This window comes from Pteronotus mesoamericanus, unplaced genomic scaffold (assembly GCF_021234165.1).
Source record: "Pteronotus mesoamericanus isolate MK-2021 breed Mesoamerican mustached bat unplaced genomic scaffold, CSHL_Meso_final contig_78, whole genome shotgun sequence".
Lineage (NCBI taxonomy): Eukaryota > Metazoa > Chordata > Mammalia > Chiroptera > Mormoopidae > Pteronotus > Pteronotus mesoamericanus.
Window position 1 is genome coordinate 5830546 of NW_026555258.1, and position 27300 is coordinate 5857845.

Here is a 27300-nt window from a genome sequence, read left to right on the forward strand (position 1 = left end):
GTAAGTTGGTGGCCGGAGCTGCGCCCTGCTTCTGGGAATCCAGCCCTGTCCCTACCCTGCTGTTGGTGCAGAGATGGAGCTGGCCTCTGCACACCACCCACGCTCTCCCTGCGCTTGTGTCTGTCCAGACAGGAGGAAGGGTCCGAGTTCCCCTCGCTCCTCACCGCCATCCTGCGCACTGAATGCAACTGTGTGTACAGACCTACTTTGATGAGGTTCGCGCTGAGCCGCTTCTTCTCAACCAAGCTTCGCTGTCAGCCGGTCGTGGGGTGGGGGGGGTGTCCCGTGGCTCACAGCGCCGCCCTGGATTCTGGGAGACTTGCACATCCCCAGGGCCAATCTGGCTTCCAGTTCCTTGACAGACCCATTTCCCTGACCTTCCCCCGCCCCTCGCAGCTCAGCTGTGCCCCCACAGGACCACACAACAGATCCGCCCGAAATTGTAAATTCCAGCTCCCCCTCTCCGAACAGAACCCGCTTTTCTCCCTTGCTCTCCCACTCTAATGCCTACTCTATCAATTTTTTTCAGTGTTACGGAGCATTTCACTCCCTTTGGCCCGTTCATTTTCTCCCCGTTGACTAAATGATGGATCCCCAATCTCTGCAACCCAACCATCTGAGACTCTGCACAGTCCAAACCCACACCCTCAGCTGCCTCCACCCTCAGCTGAGCCCTAGGCACTACGCCGCAATTGCTCTGTCTGCCCCCAGACCCCTCCCCTTACCCAGGGTGGCTTTTATAAGCCTTTGCCCCTTCCCCATCCCATACTGCAACTCTTCTTTCTTCATAGAGAAAAATAAAGCCATCAGATAGGATTCCCTCTGCCTTCTCCCCGCCCCCCCTTTTAAGTTCCCCACCTTCAGAGGAAGAGATGTCCTTGCTGCCCAATATAAACTTCTTGCTTCCTGGCATAGGTCAAACATCTCTGTAAAATGTCTTGCTACCCCCAAGACAGGATTTTCAGTGCTCCCAGCTTCACTGAAGAAACATTAAGTCCCTACTATGCGCTAAACCCAGTACAAGGAACAGTAGGCCAGCACATCCCAGCAGCCTTCAAGGAGCCCACAGCTGACCACTCTAATGAGACCAGATAATAGGAGTAAAGTTTTTCCCTCGCCACCCACCGGAGGATTTTGCATGAGTGGTTTTGTCCCCTCCCACAATAGGAGAAGGGCCCCTCCATGTTGGTGCATTTCCTTGGGGCTTTTGTGATGCAGACAGGATTGAGAGGAAACACACGCACACTAGAGCTGGGTAGGAAGGAGGATGGAAAGACCTAGAACAATGAGATGTCCGAGGAGGATGCTGAAGACAGGGCACAGGGAGCCCTGTAGTGTGTCAAGGGTGTGGGATGGGGAAGAAGAAAGGACTTTTAAAAGCAGAGCTGTGGACTGGGTGTGTGCTCGGTGGCGTTTGAGAGATGCAAGAACTTGAGTTACTCTGCGATTACTTTGGATTGCTGGACCATGTGTTCTGGACGCACACCAAACCACTGAGACTGGTCGGCAATGGCCGCTCTTTTTATTTATGTTTTTATTTTATTTTCTTAAATACTTTTTCTTTACTTGATATTTCTTTTTATTTTTTTTAGAGATTTTATTTATTTATTTCCAGGGAGAGGAGAAGGGAGGGAGAGAAGCATCCATGTGGGAGAGAAACGTGGATCAGTTGCCTCTTGCACGTCCCCAGCTGTGGACCTGGCCCACGTCACAGGCACGAGCCCTGACCGGGGAATCCAGACACTGAGTCACACCAGCCAGGGGTCCATGTAATTTTGAATTGACCCTTCCTGACCTTCCCAAGGGGATGAGAGACTTAGGGAAAAGACAGAAAGGAGACTTCTAAAGGTTGTCTGAGGGCCAGGCAAAAAGAAACCTCCACATGATCCAGACCTATGGACCAGAAAACTGAAGAGTTTGGAGCAAAAGCCAATATGTATTTTGTTGTCAGTACACGCCCTGTGCATATGAGTTCTCTCGGGAATCTGGTGCAAGGATATGCTGTGGTGCAATTAATACAGAGTAGTTAAAAAATAAAAATAAAACACATAGAGCATAGTTAGGGTGGGGCGGCGGGAAACCATCATCTGAGGCCTCATTAAAATGACTAAGATTTGTGGAAGGATGAAAAATCAGCCCTGACTGGTGTGACTCGGTTGGACATTGTCCTGCAATGCAAAAGGTCGCCAGTTCAATTCCCAGCCATGGCACATGCCTGAGTTAAGGGTTCAGTCCCCGGCTTGGATGAAAGCAAAGGCAACCAATCAATGTTTCTCTCTCACATCAGCGTCGGCTCCTTGCTAAAAAAAAAAAGAGAGAGAGAAAAATTGGTTCAGCTGCTTGATAAGTTATGTTACATATATTCAAGGAGTTTTGTTACATATATTCAAGGGAATACTACAGAACCATTAAAAGACATCTATTGTTCAGACAGGGAAAGATCTCTAAAGTCTAGCTAAGAAAAGTTAAAGTCAAGGCTGTTAGTCACATAACACCGTAAATTGACCAGTCGACGATGATGCTATTTCTGCATGAATATATAACCTGTGTGTGAGTATCTGCATGTAAAAAAAAAATCTGGAGGTCGGGGAGATTTTCACTTATAAATTGTAAATTTCTGTCATGTTTAAGCATTTTTGCAAAGGAATATGTTTCTAGTCAGAACACCAACAGATTAAAGACTCGGAGAAGATAATCATGACATATTGGTTGGAAAAATGGGTTGTGGGGTGGGGTGTTCAGTAAAGTCTATGTAGGAGTTGGGGGGCAGGGGGATGGGCTGCTATAAATTCATACAGAAAAAGACTGCAAATTTTGGCAGAAGGTACAAGAGTGTTGCTTCTGCTATTATATATTCTTTTTGATACTTAAAAAATTTTTATCGTGAACTATGTATTTGAAAGAGAGTATGCAATGTGCATTATTAGTTTGCTAGGGCTGCCAAAACGCGGTACCACAGACTGAACTCTGGGGCCCGGAAGTCTGAGTTCCAAGTGTCAGTAGGGCCGGCTCCCTCTGAAGTTCTTAGAAGGAGAACTTTGGTCTACACACATTGTATTGTCCCGTTTTTACTAAAGATTTTATTTATTTTTTTATTTATTTTTAGAGAGAGGGGAAGGAAGAGAGAGAAACATTGATCGGTTGCCTCTCACACATACCCTGCTGGGACCTGGCCCACAACCCGGGCCTGTGCCCTGACTGGCAATTGAACTGGTGACCTTTCTGTTCATCGGCTGGCACTCTATCCACTGAGCCACCCCAGCCAGCGTGATGTTCCCTTTTTATAAGGACACCAATTATACTGCATTAGGGGCCCACACTATTCCAATATGCCCTCATCTTAAGTCCAGTGACCCTATTTCCAAATACGGTCCCATTCTGAGGTTCTGGGGGTAAGGACTTCAACATCTGAACTGTGGGGGGACACAGTTCAGCCCACAACATAGCGAAGATATTCAGTTTAAAGATGCAAAATAAAATAGACACACACGGGGCCGCCGTCCTGCTTAAGAAATGAAGGAGGTTGACGTTGTTAAACCAGGAGACACTATCTCAAAGTGCTAACTCTGGCAGTTTGCTTTTTCTCCTGTTTTTCTAAATTTCAACAATGAACAGAGGTTCCCAGTGTTGGTTAGAAGCACCCTCAGGAGAAGGGGGAGCTGCGGGCCCAGCCCCGGTGCTGCTGGCAGCCCCTGGGTCCTCCAGGCCACTCCAGCCTTTCCATTTGCTCCAGGGCCTGATTACCAGTTATTTCCAGCCAGGAGCAGCTCCTCCAGGGACCTGATGCAACTACACCGCCCTGGGGAGAAGGAATCTGTGCTCCAGACTGGGCTGGATTTTTCTTTCAGGAGACGAAAGATTTCAACACCTGCCTGCTGTTGGAAGAGAAAATTCTCATAGGTCCAATCGCGGGCTCTTTGAGCAGCCACTCACTGGCCTTGCCTCTGAGGTTGCACGGACGCTGAGCTCAGCTGAAGGTCCTGGTTCTCTGGTTACCCAAACCAGCAGTTTCTCAGCTGTGGTCCTGCACCACCAGCATCTGCATCACCAGGGAACTTGCTAGAAAAGCAAATTCTTAGACCTCACCACAGACCTGCTGAATCAGGATCGCTGGGGGCGGGGCCCAGCCACCTGTGTTTTAATAAGTTCTCCAGGTGCTTCAGATCCTCTCTAAAGTTTGAGAACCACTTCCTGGAGCACTGAGAGGCATCTTGGAGGCCAAATCTTGCTGCGCCCCTTCATTTTGCAGAGGGGGACACTGAGGCATTTTACAGAGAGGAGAAGGACCTGGCTCAAGAGACTCAGATCATGAAGTGGCAATTAAGGTGGAATTTAAAGGTCATCTGTTTCCGGAGTCCCCACCCTTTGTTCTGACTCAGGCAGACCTCTCAAGTCCGTCCCAACTCGCTGTCACTGTCTGGAAGGCCACCACAATGCCAGCGACCATCGGCACAACTCTCCCTCTGTGCCAGGCACACGCCACCTGCATTAGCTCACGAATCCTCACGATATCCATTGAGATGGGGGCAAAAGGTCAGGACACTTGCCCAAGGTCACAGAGCTAGAGAGGACAGAGACAGAGCCCAAACCAGCTTCCTCTGCCCCCAGGGCTCCTGCCGTAGCTAAAAAGCCCACCACAAGCTTTGCAGAACCACCACATCTGGGAGGGGCTTCCTCCTGTATCTGCAGTTCCACCCAGAAACCAGAAGGGAGGTCAAAATCTCACCGATCAGGCAAAACAATTGGCAGACAGCCAAAGCCAAAAAGCTACCGCCATTTACTCATACCGCCTTTGTCCCTTGGTTTGCACACAATTGTGTCAACCTGGGGGGAGGGGGAGACCAAATTAGAAGCAGTCCCGCATGACTGACCGCGCCCCCACTCTCCCTGTCACCGCTGCTGCCTCCAAGCAGCAGGTGTGCCTCAGGACAAGGCTTCCCAACCTTCACAGCGAGCACACGCAGAAAACCAAAATATTTGCACAGCTTCTGAGTAGTCTGGAGGGTGCTGGGGGGTATTTGGAAGTCTTGATGAAAATTTCGTAATACATTCTTCATAATATACATTCGGATTAGAAACTCTAGTATAAAGCATTAGGGAAGTGATTAGAGCTCAGTTTTGTATAAAACTTCCAAATAAAACATGATGCTGGATAAAAAAGAAAACAGCACAAAAGGCCACATGCTGCCTGATTCCATTCGTACGACAGTTTGGAAGAGGCAAAACCATAGGGACAGAAAACAGTGGCGGTTTCCAGGGGCAGGAAAGGGAGGGGAGCGCTGACCGCAGAGCGGCGTAGGGGAAATGCGGGGAAGATGTGTTATGTAATTATACAGCTCCCGTGTCTGCATTGTACCGGTGGCGGTGGGGACACAACTGTTTACCTTGTCAAAAATCATTGAAGTGCATGTTACTTTGTAGAGTCACCTGGTGGTTCCCAGACCTGTCAGCTCCTCAGGATGACTGGGGGTTCTGATTCAAAAACAGTCAGGCTCCACCCACGACCTACCGAATCAGAACCTTGCAGGGGGGAGACGAATGGCGGGGGAGGCAGGAATCTGCCTTTGAACAAGATCCTCAAGTAACCGGTGGTAGAAGGCGTGACTTGGGGCCAGGACTGCTGGGTCAGGACGGTTTCCGAGCTCCTAGCTCCAGCCCAGGCTTGAACCCTGAATTCCAGACTCGCGTATCCAACTGCTACCTGACATCTGTACCTGGATCTCAATTTTAGCGCATCTAAAACTGACCTCGTGACCTGCCCCCAAACTAGCCCCAGCCACAGCCTTCCCCATTCTTCCAGAAATTCTGCCAGAAGCTTTGGCATCATCCTCAATTCCTCTCCTCTTTCTCCCCGTCTCTCTGTTTTTGTTGTTTAGTTTTTATTTCATAATTATCAAGTTAACTCTTCAGTCCAGCTGGACTTGGAAGGGGATAAAGACAACACGGGACCCAAACAGCTGCAGCGAGAGCACAAAGATGACCGGATGTCATGAGCAGTAGGAGCCGGGGCACCCTCCTGAGCTACGGATGGTCTGGTGGTTAAGATAAAATGCAAGTCAATGTCAGCACCATCCACAGCCGCAGAGCCAGCAGCGGCAACCCGCCACTGGTCCTGTCATCCCTGGGACCCCAGGGGGCTCCGCGGCCCCACAGTCCTCAGGCCCTTTCTCACCTTGCCAAAGGCCACATGCTCACCGTCCAACCGCTTGGTCTTGGCAGCGCAAAGAAAAACTGGAACCGTCTGTGCTGGTCCAGCTTTTGCCATGGACAAGATGCCAGGACCCATGTGCTTCAGGATGAAATTCTCATCATTTTCTTTCTCGCTGAAGATGGACTTGCGCCAGTGCCGCTATGGTGTGTGAGGTCACCTCCCTGGCACGTGCACCCCAGTAGAACTCTGTGAAAGCAGGAGTCTTCGTAGCCAAATTATCTCTCCCCACTGCTCAGAGCGGGAAAGGTTTCTGCTGTCTTTGGAACTCGGTCTGCGAAGAGCTTGAATGTCGAAGAACATGTGGTGGGGTTGACCCTGGCTAGGGCGGCCCCGGGGGCGGCGGCTTGGTGTCCGGAAAGCCGCCTCCTCTCTTGAAATTCTGGGGGCTTTGCCTCCTCATCCCCGCTACAAGGAGTCGCCAGCAGAGTGTTTCCCCTGGATTATTTTAATGGGTTCCTAACTGGTGTCCCTGTTTTTACCGTGGACCGCCCTACAGTTCATTCTCAGTGCAGTAGCCAGGGGGCTCCTGTTAAAACATAAGTCATTTCCCTGCCTCAAATCTTCCGGGGGCCCCTTATCTCATAGTAGAAGCTCAGGCGGCCGCCCGGGTCATCTCTGTTCTGGCCCTGACCTTGGACCCGTCATCTCCAGATCTTGGCTCCTCCTGGCTCACTCGGCTCCAGCCTCACCTGCCCTCTTGCTGTCTTTTGAACCTGCCAGTCCTGTCCTGCTCCTGCTGCAGGAGCTGTGCATATGCTGCTCCCTCGGCCTGGAAGGCCTGGAATGGTCTTCCTTCAGGGGTGGCCTTAGCTTGCCTCTTCCGCTCCTTCAAGTCTTCATTCAGATGTTAACTTCTTAGATCATCCTTGATGTCTCCTCCCTTATTTTTCTATATAGCTCTTATCCTCTCATTGTTACTTGTCTTCACCTGCCTCCCTCACTAGACTGTCAGCTCCCCAAGGTCCAGGATTTTTCTTTTCTTTTCTTTTCTTTTTTTTGGTCTGTTTTATTTCCTGCTGTATCTCTTGTACCTAAACCTCACCCATAAGAGGTGCTTGATAAATGTTTAAAGAATGAAGACACCTGAAGCCTGGAGAGAAGCGACTTGCTCAAGGTCATGGCCATCTAGAATCAGTGGCTTTCACTCTTGCAACACACAAATCACCATCCCACAGTTCCGGCCCAAAGTCCTTCTCACAGCCATGCCAGGGCCTGGAACCAAAGCCCGGCCAGCTGGACCTCATCCCCAGAACAAAAGGAAGATGGCCTAGCCTCTCCGGGTACCTGTCCGACCAGTCTGCCAGGACCCAGGTGCTTACAAGACCAACTCAAGGGGCTGCCACGGGAGAGAGGCTCCTCAGGAGAGGGAACTGTAGAGCTGTCTGTACCTGGGTCCAGTGCTGGTGGAGACCCAGGCAGCCACCGCCGCACCCCTGCGGCTGCCTGAGTGCAGGCACTGGAGACAGTTGCTAGGCCCAGAGGCTTGACTCTGAGGGGTGAGGGGCGGGGCAGGTGGAGCAAGGCCTGCCATTCCCAAGCAGAAGAGCAGAAGCTCGCTGAGCTGCTGCTGCTCACCCACGGCAAGCACAGGGTCAGATTGCGATGCCCCAGGCTGCCTTCCTCACGTTGGTCTCAGACAAGGGCCCACAAGGTCCGGGCTCTGCCACCTAGCGCCCTCTGGCGGCCACACTGCCTCAGGCCAGAGGGGAGCCCTGGATCTCCCCCAGTGACTTCAGCGAGAAGGGTTCCAGCTACACAGCAAAGGTCCAAAGGCAGGAGGCATCAGCAATCCTGGCTCTGGCCTGGGTCTGCCTTGGCCAGCAGGGTGAGGCCCGTGATGACCAGCACAGTCCCAAGGGGTGAGCACTGACTGTGGGCTGGCCTTCTCTTCCCACCACTTTACCAACCAGTAGACAAAGCAGCCGGGGGGGCCTGACCCTGCCGCCAGGCTGCCCTCCCCTCCCTGTCTCTCCAACTGCTCATCCATAGATTCCAGACCTTGTAACAAGCAAAGAGGCTCGGCCATGAGTTCAAAAATATAAAGTGCAAACACGAGCTGGATTTTATTGAGGACTGCACGCTGGGTCCTCTGCCAACCCCCTTGTACTTCCCACGGGCCAGGGAAAGGGTGGGCCCTGGCAGGTGAGACCCAGGCTCTGAGCTGGGGGTGGGGGGTGGGTTGAGGACGAGGTAGAAGGGGGTGGAGGGACCCCAGCAGCTGGGTCCCCGGGGAGGGCAGGGCCCAGTTTGAGCCCCCCCCTTCCCTCCACCCCAGGCCATAAGGCAGGCAGCCAGGACGGTTAAGAGGGCTTGTGAGCCCTGCCCTTCCACTACAAGACCTTGGAGAAGGGGACCCATCTCTGGTTTCTCCCAATGAAAGATGGCACCAGAGCGCAAAGTGGCCATGCCTCAGGTGGCAGCCAGGTCTCTAATGGCTCTATGGTTCCTGGTGGTGGCTCCTGCTACCAGTCTTCAACTCTGCTCCCGGGACAGCTTTGGCCTCCTCCTAGGTACTCCTTTGGAGTCACCACCGGGACCTGGTAGGACAGGAGAGGCCAGAGGGGAGAATGGAACCGGAGTCGGACATGAGAGGCAGAGACAGAAACAGACGCAGATATAGTCAGAAACACGGAGTGAGAGGTGAGCAGAGAGACATCAACGGATGCAGAGAAACAAAGAGAGCCAGGGACAGACAGAGAGAGAAGGAGCTAGAGGAGGAGAGAGAACTACGGAGACAGCCAAAGACACAAAACAGACTGAGACAGGGTCAGAGGCGGGGTGGGGGAGGAGCCAGAGGAGGGAGAGGGAGAGGAGGAGGGAGAGGGGGAGAGAAGAGAGGCTAAGAAGGGGAAAACAGACCGGACAGACGCAGAGTTGGCGGTGAAAGCAGAAAGAAAACCAGGGCCCACACAGCTGGCGCTTCTTCCGAGCCCCTCCCTCACCTACAGCTCATCCCTGGGGTGGGGACGGAGGCTGTGCCCTCTGCTGCCGGCCAGGTCCAGGCGGGGGCCTCGAAGGGTCTTGTGAGAGCCGCTCCAGCTGATGAGGCGGCCACTGTCGTCGTCCCAGGGTGAGGATGTCTCCGTGTCACTGAGCCACTCGGTGTCCCCCGCGTAGTGAGTGGGCTCGGCAAGCAGGGGCTGGGCGGAGAAGGCCCGCAGGTCCCGAGGCCAGAAGTGCGCTTTGTACTGCTCGCTGTGGGGCAGGGGGGCGGCTTAGGAGGCTGAGGTGAGCCCCCCGACCCAGACGGCACGCTGGCCACAGCGGCTCACTGCCCTCCCCATCCAGGCCTCACTGCAAACGTGAGAGGCGTGCTTTCTCTCTCTCTTTTTTTCATTTCTTTGAGAGAGAGAGAGAGAGAGAGAGAAGTGTGAAAGAAAAACATCGATTCGTTGCCTTTTTGTATGTGCCCTGACTAGGGATCAAACACACGACCTTTCGGACTACAGACGATGGTCCAACCCGCTGAGCGACACCGGGCAGGGAAAGGCATGGTTTCTCTTAGCCCCACTTTCTAGATGAGGAAACTGAGGTCCACAACAGGGAAGTCGCTTCATCAAAACCACATGGCCACCAGAGAATTCACACCTAGGTTGGCCTGAGTCCAGGGCGAAGCTGGGCTCCTCAACTACTCCTTGGTGACCCGGAAGAAGTGACTCTGCCTTGCCAACCTCACCCTCGCCACCTGCCCAGCCTGGGGCACTTGCTGCTGCGGTGGGCCCGCCCTGCCCCCACCTGAGACTCACTTGGGGTGCTGGTCAAACATGATGGGCAGGAACTCGTCCACGGGCAGCATCCGGTGCAGGGGCTGGGAGGCCAGCAGCTTGCGGGCGCCCGCCAGGCTCAGGACATAGGCCAGTGTCCAGTAGGAGTAGCCGGCCACAACCAGGCCTGGCAGCCCCTCCACGGCCACCTCCTCCTCAGGGTTCACCTGCTTCCGGCCGAGGTAGCTGCAGGTGATATCAAGGGTCCCAGGACTTCTCGCAGGTCCTGGCGTGTCCCAGGACCCCCTCCCCAACCCCATCCTCCAGGACCAGGATGCGGGAAGGAAGGCTCCACACAGGCGGGGCAGACCCCAGAGCCCTGCCCCCTTCCCTTGCCCTGGGGCGGGGGATGGTGCGCGCTGCCTACATCAGGTCCCATGGAAGTTTCTCTGCCTCCACATCCTCCATCAGCCTCTCCAAACGCCCCTTAAAGTTGCTCTTGAAGCGCACGTCGTCCTCGAACACCACGACATGGGCCAGGCCCCTGGCAACCACCTGCGGTAAAAGGTAGGGTGGGGGTAGTTCTTTAGAATCGAGCTGTCCCCTTCCACCCGGCTACCACTGACACTCTCCCTCGTCTGAGCTCCGTGTCACGGGCTCAGTCCTGGCCACATCCCTCAGCTGCTCCAGAGCCTGCTGGGACTGCCACTGCCTGGAGACTGAAATCCCAAGGCCTCGCTCGCTCTGGCATTCAAGGCCCTCCAAGTTAGACTCATGATGGTGATCAGAACCCACACTGCACTCAGTGAGCGCTACTACATCCCAGGGCCACAGTGCCACTGCCCGTCTCCAGGGACCCTGAGGGCAGCACATGTGGTGGCCCTGTACTGCAGTCAGGAGACAGAGACTCAGGGAGGGAAAGCCCCTCGTCCAAGGACGCGCAGGCGGGAAGCGGCAGAGCCAGGATCTGACCTGCACCTGCCGCGCTCCAGGGCCCGGGGCCTTACTTCCGCCTCCTGATCTTTCCTAAAGGAAGCAGGGCTGGGAGGGGATGGGGAGACCCTAGCCCCCCACACCCCTAAGAAAAAGCACTTTCTGCAGCTTTTGGAAATGTGGAAAGAACATGGAATCAGCTCAGTGAGCGGTGAAGTGTGCATCATCCGTCCGTCTGTTCGGAGACTGTGGAAAACAAACGGAACTACAAGCTCTCCCACATCCATTGTGGCTACAGCAGAAAATAAAAAACAAAGAGTGTGTCCATGCGCAGCCTCCTGGAGGGAGCTCCCTCGGGGGCCAGCGCCCAAGCGGTGGCCTCTCGGTGTCACTCGTGCCCGGGCCCTGGTTTGAGGTGTGATGAGGCCTCTCCTTCTCAGCCCTGAACTCAGTCAACCCCCTCCTGCCTCAGGGCCGTGGCTCCTACTGCTTCCTTCTGCTGAGGAGGCTCTTCTCATGGCCTGTCAAGGGCGAGGCCATGCTGCCCCCGGGCCAGGCCAGAAGTCCAGGCCAGTCCACACTCTAGAGCAGCCAGGGACCAGCCCTTCCGTGGCAAGTGGGTTCTTTCTTGATTTCCATGGCCCCCTCTGGTCCCTGAGCCCCAGGAGGGCCAGGCTGCATTTTTCATGTTCAGCTCTATGATCTCTGAGAGAATACCTCCTAGCACACAGTAGGTGCTCAACAGGGACGATAGAACGACTAAGAGGTAGGTTGGACACACAGAGCCACTGGTCACCTTTGTTAATGTATTCATTCACCCGCCAGGGCTGGGCACAGGGCCGTGAATACAGTTCGGGGGTGGGGGCCTGCTCTCCCGGAGGGCGAGGGCCGCGGGGCGGGTCCTCACCTCCTCCCAAATGGAGTAGTGGCTCAGGAAGCAGCCCACCTCGCCCTTGGTCAGCGTGCGGCCTGAGTAGGGGTCCTGGTAGCCAGGAAGCAGGTCCACGCCGAGGCTCCTCATGATACTGCTGTTGAGTGTCCTGAGGGAGACAGGAGTCACGGGGTGAGGGGTGGCCACCAGGAACCCATCCGGGGGCGCCTGGCTGGTGCATGTTGCGTCAGTCACACTGGAGTCTGGTTTGAATGAAGTTTCAGCCTTGTCACCGCTTCATGTGGCCTGAAGCCATCAGGGGTTGGATCGGAGGAACCGTAGCCGCCTCCGGCAGGCGTGTCCCACAGGGGAGGGGGCAGCAGCCTAAGGGGGCACACCCCAGGATGAACATGGGGAACATGGCAGAGGCCCAAGCAAAGGATGGGTGTCCTGCGATCGGAAGGGCTGGGGGCCCATGCGGCGACAGCAGTGGACACGTGGGGCCGAGCAGCCCTGGGCTCCCCTGGGAGTGGGGCTGGCCTGCTGCCACCCCACCATCAGGCACCTAAGTCCAGGATGGGAGAGAAGAACCTGGATAATTATCACGAAGACACCTAAGCCTGGAATACCTACCGCATCAGGCCCCGCAGCCTCCCAAGCCCCCAGAAGGAAGACATCACGGTTCACCACGTACACAACCGGGCGCTTACCAAAATCCCAGAGCTGTTAAGTGGTGGAGCCAGAGCCCAAGCTCAGGAGCTCCAGGCCCTGGGCCTCGACCGCTGCACCTCCCACCTCCAGTGGGCTGGGGACGGGCGTCCTGCCCGGTTCTGTCTGCCCTGGGCCGCCCCAAGCCAGGGTTACTCAGGGTTACCTGTGTGAATACCTCCCAGAACAGGGAGCTCTCTCAACTCCTCCACCTGCTTTTCCCTCGCCGCCCTGGCAGCTCCAGTGGACCTCGCCGCCCCCCAGCTTCCCTGAGCTCCCCCCGGGAGCCTCACCGGCCATCCACAGCGTCCACCACCCGCCCGGAGACCTCCATTTCCCAGAGCGAGCTCAGCATGCGCTCCCGGCGGTCGGGCCTGCGGGCCAGGCTGATGACGAAGACCTGGAGGAGGCAGGGGAGGTGGAAGTGGAGAGTGGGTGCAAGGGACGGAGGCCCTGGGGTGGGGGAGCCCACCTGCTTCCTGACCCCAGCCCTGCAGGCTGAGCGAACTCACCTCATCAAACCCCATCTTGGTGGGCCTCTTCGGGGGCCGGGTCACGTGAGCTGAAGCCCACATAGGGGGCCCATCCACTGCAGAGGAAAGGACCCCCAATCATGAGTTCCTGCGGCTCTTGTCAGCAGTGACCCTGGAGTCCTAGCCCCCCATGCCCCCAGTTCCTGCCCCTTCAGCAGAATGCCCAGCAGGCAGGGCCCTGAGAGATCACGGAATCCACCCGCCTCCACTGCACAGATGGGGAGACTGAGGCCCCGTGGGGAACGGAACTTGCCGAGTCAGGAATCAGTTAAGGGTGAGGCTGGGGCCCCAAGCCCAGCACCCAGCCATGTCTGGAGCCTCGGGGAAGGAGCACATGGCAGCAGGCGGCTACCCCAGCTCCCAGCCCTCACCTAGCGCTTCCAGGATCAGGTGGATGAAGTTGACCCTCTCGTCCTCCAGGTCCTGGTGGGATTTCACAGGCACGTTCATGTACCCATAGCGGTGCTCATTGCACACGTGTACTGAGACCCCTGCAGAGACAGGCTGGGTGAGGGCGGGGTAGCGGGTTTTTGGGACCCAGCGGAGAGGTCGTGGGCCCTGTCCTGCCGTGTCCCAGTGCCAGTCCTCTCTGGCACTCGAGTCCCTACCTGTGGGATGGAGGAAGGGCTGGACTCAGAAAACATATGTAAGGGGGCTTTCTGCTGAAGCGGTTTACTCATTTAACAGACGTTCCCAGAGCATCTGCTGGATGCCAGGGCAACAATGGCGAGCCAGACAGACAGGGTCCCCGCCCTGGGGGGCCAGGGCCAAGCAGGAGCAGGCAAACGCCCTGGGACTACAGCCAGTGACTGTGGCCACGGGAGGCCACCGGGTGGAGCCACTGCCTCGCGGCTAAGTCTCCCCCACCTCTGCCCAGGTCCAGCCCTGGCGCCTACACTTATCCCCATACCCTCTCGTGCCCCCTCCATGCTGTCCTCCCCGACAGCCTTCTTATCTCTTCCAGATCTGTCACCTTTACTACGATTATTGATTTACTCTTTATCTCCTGTAGACTGTGAACTCCTCGGGGGCAGGCGCACGGTGTCTGTACGCAAGGTAACCACACGCCCAGTGTGGAGCGGAGCCTGGCCCGGAGCAGGGGCGCCATCCATTGCTGGGTGACGGAAGCTCAAAGGATGGCGACAAAGCCACCGCTCGCTAAACTCCTCCAAACCGCTGGCAAATTCACTGTGGCTCTCAAGCCAAGTAGCAGGAGCAATGAAAAAAGACTTTTGCTTCTTCTCGTTCTTTCTCCATGCATTTGTTTCATTCACTTTTCACACGTGATTTTTTTCCCCTCTTCGTGTCTGCACCACAGACATGGTTCACATCTCGTGCTGAAACCATGACAACACTCCGCCCTCCGGCCACTCCTCACACGCTGCTGGCGCCGGCGCAGCGCTTCTGGGAGACGCTGGCACTTCTCATTCACCCTGACCACCAGCAGCGGCCTTCAGCCCTCCCGTCCCCCCTGCCCTGCCCCCTCAGTCTACGCCCTGGATTGAATTCTGTGGAACCTTCTCCGGAGCCTTCCTCCAACATTTGTGTCTGTCTTGGTCTCATCCACGACTCTTCCTCCAAACTGGATTCACCCCATCCAAACCCAAACACTGTCCGGTAACGTTCACCTTAAAATAACGACCGACAACCAGAGCGACCTCTTCAGGGCTCAGATCCAGTCCCGTGACCCTCTGACAGCCGCCCGGTGCTCTCAGGCTAAAGCGCAGAGGCTGGACAGTCAGGTCCACCCCGGCTGACCCTGCCCGCCTTTCCTGCCTCGGCCTGCACCGCCCCACACCCCCCTTACTGTGCTCAGCCACTTGTCTTCTTGTGTCTCCTGCCCCATGGGCTATTTTTTTTTCAATGGAGAGGAGAAGGGAGGGATAAAGAGAGGGAGAGAAACATCAATGTGAGAGAAAAGCTTCGATTGGTTGCCTCTCATATGCACCCTGACCAGGGATCGAACCCACAACCCAGGCATATGCCCTGACCAGGAATCAAACTGGTGACCCTTCACTTTGCAGGGTAACACGCAAGCAACTGAGCCACACTGGTCAGGGCTTAAAATTTATTTTAGAGAGAGAGGAAGGGAGAGAGAGAGAGAGACACGATGTTTCTCACAACAAGTTTCATGAAACATCACTTGTTCCTGCATTCATTCATTGATGCTTCTATGTGCCCTCACTGGGGATCGAACCCATAGCTGTCACATATCAGGACAACGCTCTAACCTACTGAGCTACCAAGCTGGGGCAATCCTGCCCATACTTTAGATCTCAGCCCCAAAGTGTACATCCTCCAGGAAGCCTTCCCTGATTAGACCAACTCTAATCTAAGCCCCCAGAGCACCTACAATCAAGAAGCTCTCTGTCCTGTCACAGCTGTGATTGGACTTTGCTTTGTGTGCCCCTTTGAATGACGGGGAGGGAGGCTCCAGGAGGGCAGGGGCCATCTGCCTTTACTCACCACTCTCTCCCCAGTGTCTGGCACATGGTAGGTACTCTACAAATATTTGCCTAAAAGCAGAATCCACGCAAGTGCCACAAGGGGGACAGCCAGAAGAAGGATCTAACCCACTGCAGCAGTGGGCTCAAGAAAGGCTACAAAGGACTCAAAGACAAAAAGGGCTTAATGAGATGAGGTGTGGAGCGGGGAAAGGCGTGCAAAGCAGAAGGAACAGCATGTGCGAAGGCCTAGAGGCTTCCAAGGAATGACTGAGGAGAGCTGTCCTTACCAGCAGCCTGACAGGAGTAGGCGAAGACAATGATGTCATCAAAAGGCCAGGTGTAGTTGGGGTGAGGGGGGTAGAAGGCGAGCTGGGCTGCCCCCTCCGCCTGCAGGGACACCAGGAAGGTGGAGTGGACCATGGGGACCCGGAAGCAGCCCCGGCGCTGGCGGTTCTTGGTGGGGAAGTACTCGGCTGTGCGGCGGTAGTAGCCCTGGGGAAGACGGAGCTCTGGGCAGTGAGCGGGCCCCTCCGTCCCAAGAACACTGCTCCCTGCCATGGCACACAGACCCTGAGGCCTTCAGGCTCTCAGCTCTCCGCACCCCTCCTTCCCAGAACCGCCAGCTTCCTGGGGTCCCCATCCCCAGCTTCACCTGTGGCGTAATCCCACACCAGAAGTTGGAGTAGTAGGTCTGAGAGTCCAGCATCGGGGCCACCACGGGCAGCCCCTGCTCTATCAGAAGCCGCAGTGTCTGGTTGTTGGTCAGAATGTTGTCTGTATCTGCAAACTTGGAAGAGGGGGAGGTCACAGACCCCAGCTTCGCCTGGGCTGCAGCCCGCAGGGATTCATGAGTGAGTGGCATCCCTCCAGGTTGCCAGAGACCCACAGAGGCTCCCGGAATCCAATGGGGCTCCCCAAGAGAGGGCAAGCATACAAACTAGTAGATGTGTTTCCGGACCGAGGGTCTAGCCTGCGGCCCTGGCTCAGGAGCGGGTCCAGAGAGAAGACCGGAGCTGCTGATCTAGGAATGCTATCTGAGGACCGACTGAGTGAGTAGACCCGAAGGCCTCTCCTGGGCTCCGGTTCAGGGAACTCAGCTCAGTGTGTATCCTGCGATCTGTCCCAGGGACCCAAGCTTGGCATCTAGCCTGAGCTCAAGCATAACGATCAAAGCTCCATATCTGGTCTGGTTTCTGACGCAGGCTGCCAGCCTAAGGGAGGCTCTCACACTGAAACTTCGGTCGTCAGGGACAGATCCCAGAACATACAGGAAGCCCTGTCCTAGGGAGGCTGTCTTACCAAGATATAGTCGGCCCTCAAGCCCCTGGCAAAGGTCAGGGCTTCCTGCTTCAGCTCCATCAGAAACTGGTGCCTCTCTTTAGTCCAGTGCTTGGGGCCTCCTTCGTCTGGGTAGGGCCTGAGGGGCAGAGATAAGATGTCCCCACGGCATAGGTGCCCCTCCCTGTCTGCAGGGCAGTGGACAGAGCCCTGGCCCAGAGGCTGTGGCCTGGGCTGTGTCCCTTGTCCTCTCTGGGTTGCAGCTGTCGCCCATCTTCCCCCCGGATGACCACCTGGGCTCCCCCTCGGGCCTCCAGAGCACGGCTGCGTAGTCGTCACCCACAGCGGCCAGCCACTCCTGCAGCATCTCCATGGTGCTGTCCATGTTGTGGTCCGTGGCACACCTGGGGACACAGGAGGAAGGAGGGTAAGGGGGCGCAGACACAGAAGGACCAGGCCCGAGGCAGCCTTGACCCCCAGAGCAGCAACGCCTGCGAGGCTGGCCGATTCTCCCCGGAGCGGTGGTGGCGGGCATGCCACCGAGGGGAGTATGAAAGCAGGCAGCCTAGTCCCCATCACAGGTCTGTGACCTGAGACAAGTCCCTGTCCCTCTCTGGGCTTCAGTTTCTTCCTCTATAACTGGAAGATGACCTGCTGAGGCCGGAACCAGCCCAGCGGGCTGAGATAACAGAACTCGAGTGCGTTTCGAAAGACGTCAAGCACCTCAGCTTTGAAGAACACACCTGCCGCGTGGCCTGGACCCCTTCCTTCCTTGTTGTGTGACCACAGGTCAGCCCCTTCCCCGGAGTCAGGACTAGACAGGAGAGCTGATGCTTCTCTCCGCCTGAAAGTTGTCATAAAGACCAAACCACAGTCCGAGTGTCCCTGAGAAGTGCTGATGTGCACACAGAACATATGCCACAAAACAGAGCCTCTCCTCTCCTCTCCCATGACTGAGTGGGGGTAGGGGGCTTAGTCGAGGGCCCAGGTTTTAGGTGACACTGTCCCTTTAAGCCAATTCCCCAGAAATGAAGACTAACTACGTGTCAAGTCCCGTAGGGGTGGGAACTAACAGCTCCCAAACTGTGGTAACTGTGGGCAGCCTCCCCAGGCCATGGCTCCACCCCAGCCCAAGTTTGGTGTGTTGTGAGGAGCAGTTTGTCATTTCTCTCAGTTGATCCTCAACCTTAGCTTGGGGGTCCTCCTTGTCCTCTGGAGTCAGGGACTGTGGCCACTGACTCCAGTGCCCCGTGGGGGTGCCTGCAGGGGGGATACCAGAGAGGGGGCACTGCCATCAGCTGGCAGGACCAACCCTCTAAAGAGAGTCTGGAACCAGCACAGTGGGAGGGGGTGGGCCTGACTCCCTTGCAGAGCAGCCTGGAGCCCAGGGCTGAGAGCACCCCCACTGCTACCCAGGACCCCCCAGTCCTGCTGGTCCCTGCCACCGCGGGCCCCAGGGGACGCCAGCTGTTCCTGGCTGCTCCACTCCAAGTCAAGCCAACCGCGGGTCCGCGGGGTTGAGTTTGGGCGCTGACAGCAAGAGGGGCTAGGCCCACCTTACACGCAGAGAGATCCCAAGAGGAGGAGGAGGGGCCAGGGTGGGCGTCCTAGGGCCAGTCAAAGGTCTCGGGCAGAGGTCAGGCTGCCAGGCCAAGGTGTACGGGTGCTGCTTGGGGCTGGGGGCTGTGCAGGGCGGTCTGCCAGGGGAGGAGCCTGCCTGGGTGGTGTGTGGGCAGGGAGCAGACGACCTCATGAGCCTGGGGGGCAGGTGCCCAGTGGGTGCCAATGCCCGGGTCTCTCACCAGAGGGCCAGCCTGGCCCGGGGGTAGTCCAGCCGCTCCAGAGCTCCCAGGTAGTGGGGCAGCGAGTGCTCGGCATTGCGCGCCAGGATGGCAATGACCACGACGGGCGGCGGCGGCTCAGCGACGCCCCTGACCTGGAGCCGCGGCTCCAGCAGGAGCAGCAGCTGGAGCAGCAGGGTGGCGCGGGCAGCGCGCATGGCGGGCGCTCGGGCGGCGGCGGCGGCCCCCGGGGCTCCCGGCCCGGCCGAGGGGAGTGGGCGGCGCGGCCAGGGCGGGGCGGGGCCCGGGGACGGGGTGGGGCCGAGGCGGCCCTGAGGGGGGTAGGGGAGCGTAGCCCCCCCAAAGTGGGCTCCCACTCCCCACTCTTATACGGGGATGTTCAAGTGTCCTCTCCTCGGCCAAAGGCACCGAAGGGCCAGGACCCGGGGACCCGCCCCAGACGCGATCCCGGGAGCGGCCCCCTCCCGGCGGCACGCCGGAGGGGGGGAAAGAGGGGAGGGTCTGGGGTGACGGCATTCAAGCCGTCCCGGCGTCTGCGAACGCTCTACTCCAAGTCCCTGAGCGTGCAGTCCCCGGAAACCGGCTTCACCGAGCTCCCGAGGCCCCAGAGGCCGGCTTCCCCGGGCCTCCGTCTGACTCCCGGACCTCAGCCGCCCACCCCGCGGGACAGGACTCCCCGCGGCCGGGCCCCGGTTCCCGGCCCCGCCCCCGCCGCCGCCGCCGGCGGGCGCCCTCTGGCGGGCCCAGACGGAACTCCCCAGAGCCGCGGGCGACTCGTGGGCCTGAAAGCAAAACCGGCTTCCGGGGCGCGGAGGGGGTCCTCCCGACCTGGGCGCGCCGTCCCTCAGCAGTCCGAGCCTGGCGCCCCCCGCGCGTCATCGTCCTCGCCTCTGTCGCCGGTCCCGGTACTCCTTCGACCCTTTAAGAGAGCAAAGTCCACTCTTAGACTGAGTGCAGAACTAGGAGGCACCACACAGCCCCACAGACGCGTCCCAGCCCCTTTTCAAAGCAGGGGGTACAACCTTCCCCTGCAGCAGAGTTGGGGTCCTAGGCCCCGCTGAGATGAAAGGGGTCTCCAGCCTCTCTTAGGAGAAGACAGTAAAGCGAGGGGCCTGGAGGCACGAACGTTGGGTTCCAGCTGACATCTGCCACCCACCTGAGGAAGGCCACTCTCCCGGAACCTCGGGCCTCCTCTGGACCGGGTTGCAAGGATACCTTGAAGCCTTTATCTGCATAGAGCCTGCCCCCAGGAAGAATTCCCGGGGCTGGAAGACAGGACTGGAGAGGAAGCCAGGCTCCCCTTCATTTACCACCGCCACCCACCCACTCACCCACCAGAAGAGCCTACTTTCCTACGACACCCTTGAGTCCCCCTTCAGCCTCTTCCCAGGGTCAGAGAGGAGAGCTAAGCCTGTGCACACTACCTCCACCGGGAGGGGAAGGGGCGGCGCCCAACTAGGAATGGACTTGCCTAGTGATGGGGCAGGATGCCAGGGGGCCTTGAACCCTGGCGTCCAGGTCTCCCGCCTGGTTCCAACGCTTCAACCAGGCGCAGTCGAAGCTTCCCTCCACGGGGGACACTTCCCGGCCAATGGCCCTGCAATGGAAGGCCTCGGGTCTCTCCCTGCTACCTTTTGAAGAAAAGAGAAGCCATCACCTGGGAATTCTCATGTCCAAACGTTCCACCTCCTGCCCCCAAGCCAGTCTTTGGTCTCACCGTGTGGTACAATGGAAGAGACACCCCTCCCCCACAAAACCACACACCGCTTCAAGACCGAATTACCCCGGGCTCCAAATGCCATCCCCTTGCCCTTCCTGGATGGCTAACCTCCCTCTCTTCTGGATCCTTCCTTTGACATTACAAAGAATTTAAATCTCCCGCAATTTGCCCTGGCTGGTGTGGCTCAGTGGATTGAGCACCGGCCTGTGAACCAAAGGGTCACTGGTTCAATTCGCGATCAGGGCACCTTACGGGGTTGCGGGCCAAGTCCCCAGTAGGGGGCGTGAGAGAGTCAACCACACACTGATGTTTCCCTCCCTTCCCCTCTCTAAAAATAAAATCTTAAAAAAGAAAAAAAAGCCTTCCCCAACTTAAAATACAAAGCACCGAGCTGCAGCTCTCCGTCTAAGCCTCTAGGAGGAGATTCTGTGCTTTCCTCGCTGACTTGCTTCCTGGTCTCTGGACCAGAGCTTGACACAGGCTGAGACTGCTCCAGCCAAACTGCTCCTGCCAAGACCAGCATCCTCCTGGCCACTCCCCCCAATGGATGCTTCCAATATGGGCCACTTCTTCCCAGTTTCTGGACAACTGACATGCATCTCTACTGTCCACCCAGATCCACATCCCATTGGTCCAAAACAGAGCCTCCGTCTTTTCCCCAAAACTGCTCCCACTCTGGTGGCCTCTCAACTCAAGCGAACGGCACCTCTGCCAACCCAGTCCCTCAAGCTGGAGACCTGGGTGCCACGGATAACAAGCCCAGTCCACCACGCCCCCCCCCCCGCCCCCGCCAATGACTCCCACTCGTGGCCACCTCTCCACTCAGGCATTGTCTCTTGCCCAGCTCAGGGCGTCAGCACCGCTCACCTGGGCGCCTGCACCGCCCAGCTGCCCTGCCCTCTGGGAACCATTCCGCACTCAGTGGCCCTTTCCAAAATGCCTGACATTAACGCTCTTAACGGGGTGTTGGGGGGACTGCCCATGGCTCTCAGCAAAGAGCTCAAACCCCTCAAGGGGCAACGAGGCCCTGCACAACCGGCCCGACTCTTCAGCTCCTCTAACCCCTCCTCCCACCCAATCTTCTGCTCCAGCCACATCGGACTATGTGCAGCTTCCAGAACATTCCATGCTTTAGGACCTTCCCACATCCTTTTTTCTTGTTGTTCCTCTGCTTGATCTGGTCTTTCTGGCCAACTCCTACAGGCCCTCCAGCCTCAGCTTAAACCTCCTCTGGCAAGCCTTCCCCAATGTCACGTCTCATGGACATGCCCCTACACAGCATCCTATGTAACCCCATTCACTCAGCAGTTATGCACGCGACACCTGCTAGGTGCAAGCAGAACTCTAGGTAATAAGGTACACAAAGCAGACCATCTCTGTTCCTTGGGAGCTCACATTCTGAGAGGAGACAGGCAGGAAACAGCAGGTGATAAATTAATAGTTTCAAAGAAAGTAAATGCTATGAACAAAATACAACAAATTAATAAAAACAGAGAGCAGCTGGGGGTGGGAGGTAACGTTGAGTTGAGAAGTCAGTGAAGATATTGCAGAGCATAACGGGAGCCAGCCATGGAACATTCTGGGGGAACGGCATGCCATGCGGAGGGAGCAGGTGGGGCCAGTGCTGTGCGGAGGGAACAAGCCAGGAGGTCTGGGCGGTTGGAGCGAAGTGAACCAGGGGAGAGTGGTAAGAGGCGAGGACCACCTAGGGCCTTGAAGCCACAACAGGATACTGAATTTTTTAAAAGTGTAATGAAAAGCTCTGGCTGGGTATTTCAGCTATCCTGATATACCAAGGTCGTGGGTTCGATCCCCGGTCATGGCACATATAAAAATCAACCAATGAATGCGTAAATAAGTGGAACAACAAATCGACTTCTCTCTCTCTCAAATCAATTTAGAATAACATTTTTTGCCCTGGCTGGTGTGGCTCAGTGGATTGAGTGTCAGCCTACAAACTGAAAGGCGGCTGGTTTGATTCCTGGTCAGGGCACATGCCTGGGTTGCAGGCCAGGTCTCGGTTGGGGGGCGTGCAAGAAGCAACCAGCCAATGTTTCTCTTACACGTCGTTGTTTTTCTCCCTCTCTTTCTCCCTCCTCTCTCTAAAAATAAATAAATACAATCTTAAACAAAACAAAACTTTTTAAAGTGCAATGAAAGACATTGGAGGAGATAACCAGAGGAGTGAAATGCTTTGTCTTTAAAAGGCTGCTCTGGCTGCAGCTCAGAGCGGGGACCACGGGGGCAAGGATGGAAGGCGGCAGGCCCTCGTACAGGGAGAGACAGCAGGTGGGGTAGAATATATAACGGGGTTAGATGCGGGAGCTGGAGAGAGGAACCTGGGTGACCCCCAGCGTCTGCCAGGGGCTGGATGGTGGGCTAATCACTGAATGGGGAAGGCCCAAGAAGGTGGAATATAATTTGGGTTCTGTTTTGGGCCTTATTTTGAGCTGCATTTTAGACTCCCAGGTGGAGAGGTCACACGCCAGACCTGCCTGGCTGTGAGTTCTGAGGCGGGGACCTGTCCCCCTCCATTATCATTTTATCCCTAGCCGTGGGGCAGGGCCCGGCGGCCCACAGAAAGGTGATGAGCTCACTGTGTAGGTGGGCCAATCCAGCACCTGTACTCCACTTGCACTCATTTTTGCCCCAAAATAGAGTAATAAGACATACTCTACACAGATACTATCGGGCCAAATTCACAGCAATTCTAAAGCAGTGCTTCTCAAAGTATGGTCCCTGGATCAGCCAGCATCAGTGTTACCTGGAAACTGCTAGAAATACCTCTTTCTAGGCCCTCCCCATCTGTACTGGGTCAGAAACTCTGGGAGTGTTAAATCAATAAGCCTTCCTGGTGATCTGGAATCGGGCCAATGTTTGAAGCTTCTCTTTTATGGGGCCTAAGGCCTTGTTCTCCAGGTCATGTAGGACACATGCCTGGGGAAAAAATTGGGCCCATCTGCCTGAATAGGACACAGAGCATCCTGGACCAACATCTAGCTGAGCGCTGGCTGTCTCCCTGCACAGCGTCTTCACTCCCCTCCCTCAGACCCTGTAGTTCTGACCAAGGCCAGGTGGTGGCGCCAGCGTCCTAAGCTTCACTCTGGCATCAGAAAAGAGAGACCCCCGAAGAACTGTCCCCCTCCCCAGGACCCTCCCACCGGGAGGCCTGCCCACTGGCCAAGGTTCTGCAGGGTGGCCTTCACAGGAAGAGGGGAGCTGAGGTTGGCACACTCAAGCGGGGTCCAACCCCCTCTTCCTGGAGATTAGGAAGGTAGGCTAAAGGCCACCCTTGGTCACGGAGATATTGGGGTGCCTGTCCTATAGGACTTGGGGGTCAAGAGCCCGGGCAGGGGGCTCTGGTCCAGTGGACTCTGGCCACACTCCCATTAACCCTCTGGCTACCCTGCCCAACCTCATGTGAGGTCTCAGGTGCACTTCCCTGCCAGTGGGTGGGGGCAGCCTGGAGGTACCCCAGAATCCTGACAGGGCCCCAGGATTGGGGGTCCCAAGCAGGCTGGGAACGGGGCCCATGGCTGAGAGGATGCTTGGGTGGAGCTCTTGCTTACCAGCCGCCAGCTTCACATCGCCTGGGTTGGGGGCTCTGTGGGCCCCTGTCCTGCTTTGTGGCCAAGGGAGCCCCAGATCCTGGCCAGAGGACGGGCCCACACCCCACTTCTGGTCCTGGGTGCAGCTCGGCAGATAGGAGTCTAGGAGCCCCGGCTGGACTCCCTCCCACCTCCAGCTCCAAGCCCGGTCCGCCAAGGACCCAGGGCTGAGCGCAGGCTTGCCCCCCATCTGCTCCCCTGCCTCTCATCTTTCCTATTTGAGGGGAGACAGAGCCCCCCAAGCCCCACTGGAGTCACCCTGCCCACTCCGCTCAGACCTAGCTAGCGTACCTTGGCCTCTCCTCCGGGAATCTGCCCACGCGCCCTCATCTCCCGCGGTCCCACCCCACGCCCACACCCACTGCCGAGGACTCCCTCTTGGCCAGGCCTTCCTCTCCGGGACCCAAGAAGTGGAGCTGTCCTCTGAGGCTCTGCCTCCGTTCTCCTGCAGGGGGCTGGGGCCGGGCCAGCTGTTTTCCACGGGCAGCCAGCTGTTTTGCCCATCAGGAAGCAGCCCTGGCTCCTCGGCTAAAACCGTTGCTGTGGCTGGGCTGCAGCGTGGCAGCCGCTGGGCCAGGGCCCCGGAGCTGTTAACTCCTCTGGGCCCAGGCAGCCCCTTCCCCTCCCCCACCACCCTGCAGCCCATCCCTTCTGCCTCCCCCACTCCCAGCCCCGTAGGGGTATCTTCTCACAAGATTCCTAGAGACCCCAAGAAGACCAAGCATTGCTATCCTCGTCTCCATCAACAGCTGCTAACGTTCCCCCCTCCCCTCAACAGAGCTTTGTCCTCAGGTGACCCCAGGTGAGAGGAAGGTTCAAAGGGATACATGTTACCCCGTTTGGAACAATAATAATAACAGCTGTCGCTAAATGACTGCTGTGTGCCAGGCATGGTGCTAAGTGCTTTAGGTGTATGATTTGACTTAATTTTCACAACAGCCCTGGGAAGTAGGGAATATTTTCTTTTCTTTTCTTTTTTTTAATCCTCACCCAAGATCATTTTCTCATTGCTTTTAGAAAGAGAGAGAGGAAGGAACAGAGAGAGACAGAGACAGAGAAACATCTATTGGTCACCTTCTCGTACACACCCTGACCAGGGACCGAATCTGCACCCTGGTTATGTGTTCTAACTGGGAATCGAACCCGCGACCTTTTAGTCTATGGGATGGTGCTCCAGCCAACTGAGCCATGCTGGCCAGGGTAGTAGGGAATATTTTCATTTTATAGATGAAGACACCAAGGTGTGGGATTCCACGTCAGTTAGCCAAACTCACACAGAGTTGGGGTTTGAAACTGGACTTCCTGCCTCTCTCTGGCCAGCCCCGGTGGCTCCAGAATCACTGTTGGCGTTGATATTTAGGTGTCCCCAAGTTCCTAACCCTAGGCTTTCCTTCCCTGGTCTGGGCCTCAGCACCACCATCCATGAAATGGGAAAGCCGGTGGGTGGAATCGTCACCACCACCAACTCCTGCAGGCTGAGTCCGGAGCTGCGCCAGGCAACACCTTCCAAGTATTTATTAGCAGATCATTCCTCTTGGTGGCGGCAGTCAGCCTGGGCTCGGATCCCGGCTCTGCTGCTTCCTGGCAGCCTGACTTTGGGCAAGAGACTTTACCTCGCAGAGTCTCGGTGTCCAAAGTTGGAAAATGGACCTAAGAACGTAGCTACTGTGTCCTCAGTTTTGTTGGGAAGAGGACGAGATAACGCAGCTAAAGTGGTCAGCAAGGCACCCAACATGGAGAAAGTGGGTGGGAACGGTGCCCCTTATTATTATAACCGTTAACCACAAGCAGGAAGCATTGGTGTGGCCCGCCTACCTCGGTGCAGCCCTGTGCCCGGCACAGAGCTGGCACACGGGAGGGCTCTGCGGTTACTTTGTGAATGAGTGAACCCTGACACAGTGGGACCTACGGGGGACAGCAGGCTGGGAGAGGGGCACAACCCACCCAAGAGCACAGTCACCAGGTAGAGCTACAGGAGCTATGCCCTGCTCCTAACTTCTGCACCCCTGGGGCCTTCCTTCCTGAGGCTGGACCCTGCTCTGGTGGACGGTGAGGAGGGACAAGGGAACAGGGACAATCCCCAGGCTGAGACAGCCCAGAAGGTGACTGGGCCATGGCTGGGTGGGATCTCAGGGTCTGGGAACGACCCCTCAGGATGCAGTGACCCGTGCTCTCCCCCTTTGTCCCCTCCCCCCTGCCCACCATGGGTCAGCTCCCTGGTCCCAGCCTAGACATCTGGAACTGGGGCAGACAAAGGACTGCAAGGAGGGACAATAACCTTCTGTCCATTTTCAGATGCCGGGCCGGGCCTGGCCAGGGCTGGGGGCCGGAGCCCCGGCGAGGCGGTGCCAGGCCCCCTGTGGGCAGCGGACAATGTTGGCAGTGATGGAGAGGAGGCATTTCAAAGCGTTTTGTTCCCGCTGACCCCCTCCCCACCACATCTCGACCCAGCTCGGGGTGAGGCCCCAGCCCCACCCCCAGCCACCTAGGCCCCTGCTCCAGGCGGCTTGGGGACTGGCCACATTCTTGACCTCAGGGGAAAAGTTTAGACTCTTCGCGCCCTGGGCAACAATAACAGTGTCACAGAACTGATTTAGGAGCAGCACTTACCATCACAAAGCGGCAGACAAAGAGCCAGGGCTGAGAAGGCGCAGGGGCTCCAGGCCCACTGCTCCACGCTCTGCTCGCTTCTCTCCTGGGCTCTGCCTGGGGGACAGGGTGCCAGGCCTGACCGCGGGGAAGCCGGCTGAGGACTGGAGGGGAAACGGGAGAAGAAGAGACAGAGATCCTCATGGGGGGGAGGGGCGGGGAGGCCGAGAGCAGCTTCCTCTCCACCACCCATTTGCTATGTGACCCTAACAAGTCCCCCACTCTGGGTCTCAGTGTTCCTATCCGTAATAAGGAGGCTGAACTCTAAGGCCACAGGCTGGAGGCTCAGCCCTTGCAGGCAGAAGCATGTACATGATGATGATGATGATGGTGATAAGTATTCTCCATTCTGAGCACGTCACAGGAGCCAGGCGCTGCAATCACTAACGGTTTCCTGGCCTTCGTCCTTTTTTTAACTCAGATGACATCTTCTCCCTCTACTCTCCCAAAGGAAGAGAAGGACGATAGATTATCAATGGCAAATGAGAGCAGCAGAAGCAGCACCCAGAGCCAGCTTCACGCTCAGGAGAGAATGCCGTGCCTCCTCCCTGTGGTGGCCGGCGCTCTGCACGTTCAGAGACACTTCTCCAGTAACAAACTGTACGGAAATGACCCCTAAAAGTATTGTCTCTTCACCCTCTTTCAACAGTCAATCTCATCAACCTCACAGAGCAGCAGGCGTATGATTAACCCCAGTTGCAGCTGATACCTGAAGCTCAGAGAGGTTGGGTCAGCTGTCCAGGCCCACACCGCAGGCGGGCAGGGGCGCTGAGAGGCGAGCAGGGTGGTTCCCGTCTGATTGATGGCACCGCAGTGGGAAGGAGAGGGAGGCCAGG

At 56.9% G+C, this 27300-nt stretch overlaps 1 protein-coding gene and 1 non-coding gene across 2 annotated transcripts; both read right to left on the bottom strand.

The window, feature by feature from the left end:
• Positions 1 to 8511: 8511 nt before the first annotated feature.
• On the bottom strand, positions 8512 to 18684 carry CERCAM (cerebral endothelial cell adhesion molecule). The gene is made up of 13 exons (XM_054584861.1): positions 18488 to 18684; positions 16979 to 17089; positions 16707 to 16824; positions 16060 to 16194; positions 15695 to 15899; positions 13332 to 13451; positions 12940 to 13016; positions 12721 to 12827; positions 11756 to 11888; positions 10343 to 10470; positions 9958 to 10161; positions 9154 to 9406; positions 8512 to 8748 (listed from the first exon to the last, which is right to left on the bottom strand). Exons 1-12 carry the CDS (start codon positions 18682 to 18684, stop codon positions 9154 to 9156), a joined length of 1788 nt encoding a protein of 595 aa, XP_054440836.1. The 3' UTR covers positions 8512 to 8748.
• An 8195-nt stretch (positions 18685 to 26879) lies between these two features.
• Positions 26880 to 27095, bottom strand: LOC129079708 (small nucleolar RNA U3). Its single transcript, XR_008530073.1, has one exon. It is a non-coding gene; the product is annotated as a small nucleolar RNA U3 (small nucleolar RNA).
• Positions 27096 to 27300: the final 205 nt, after the last annotated feature.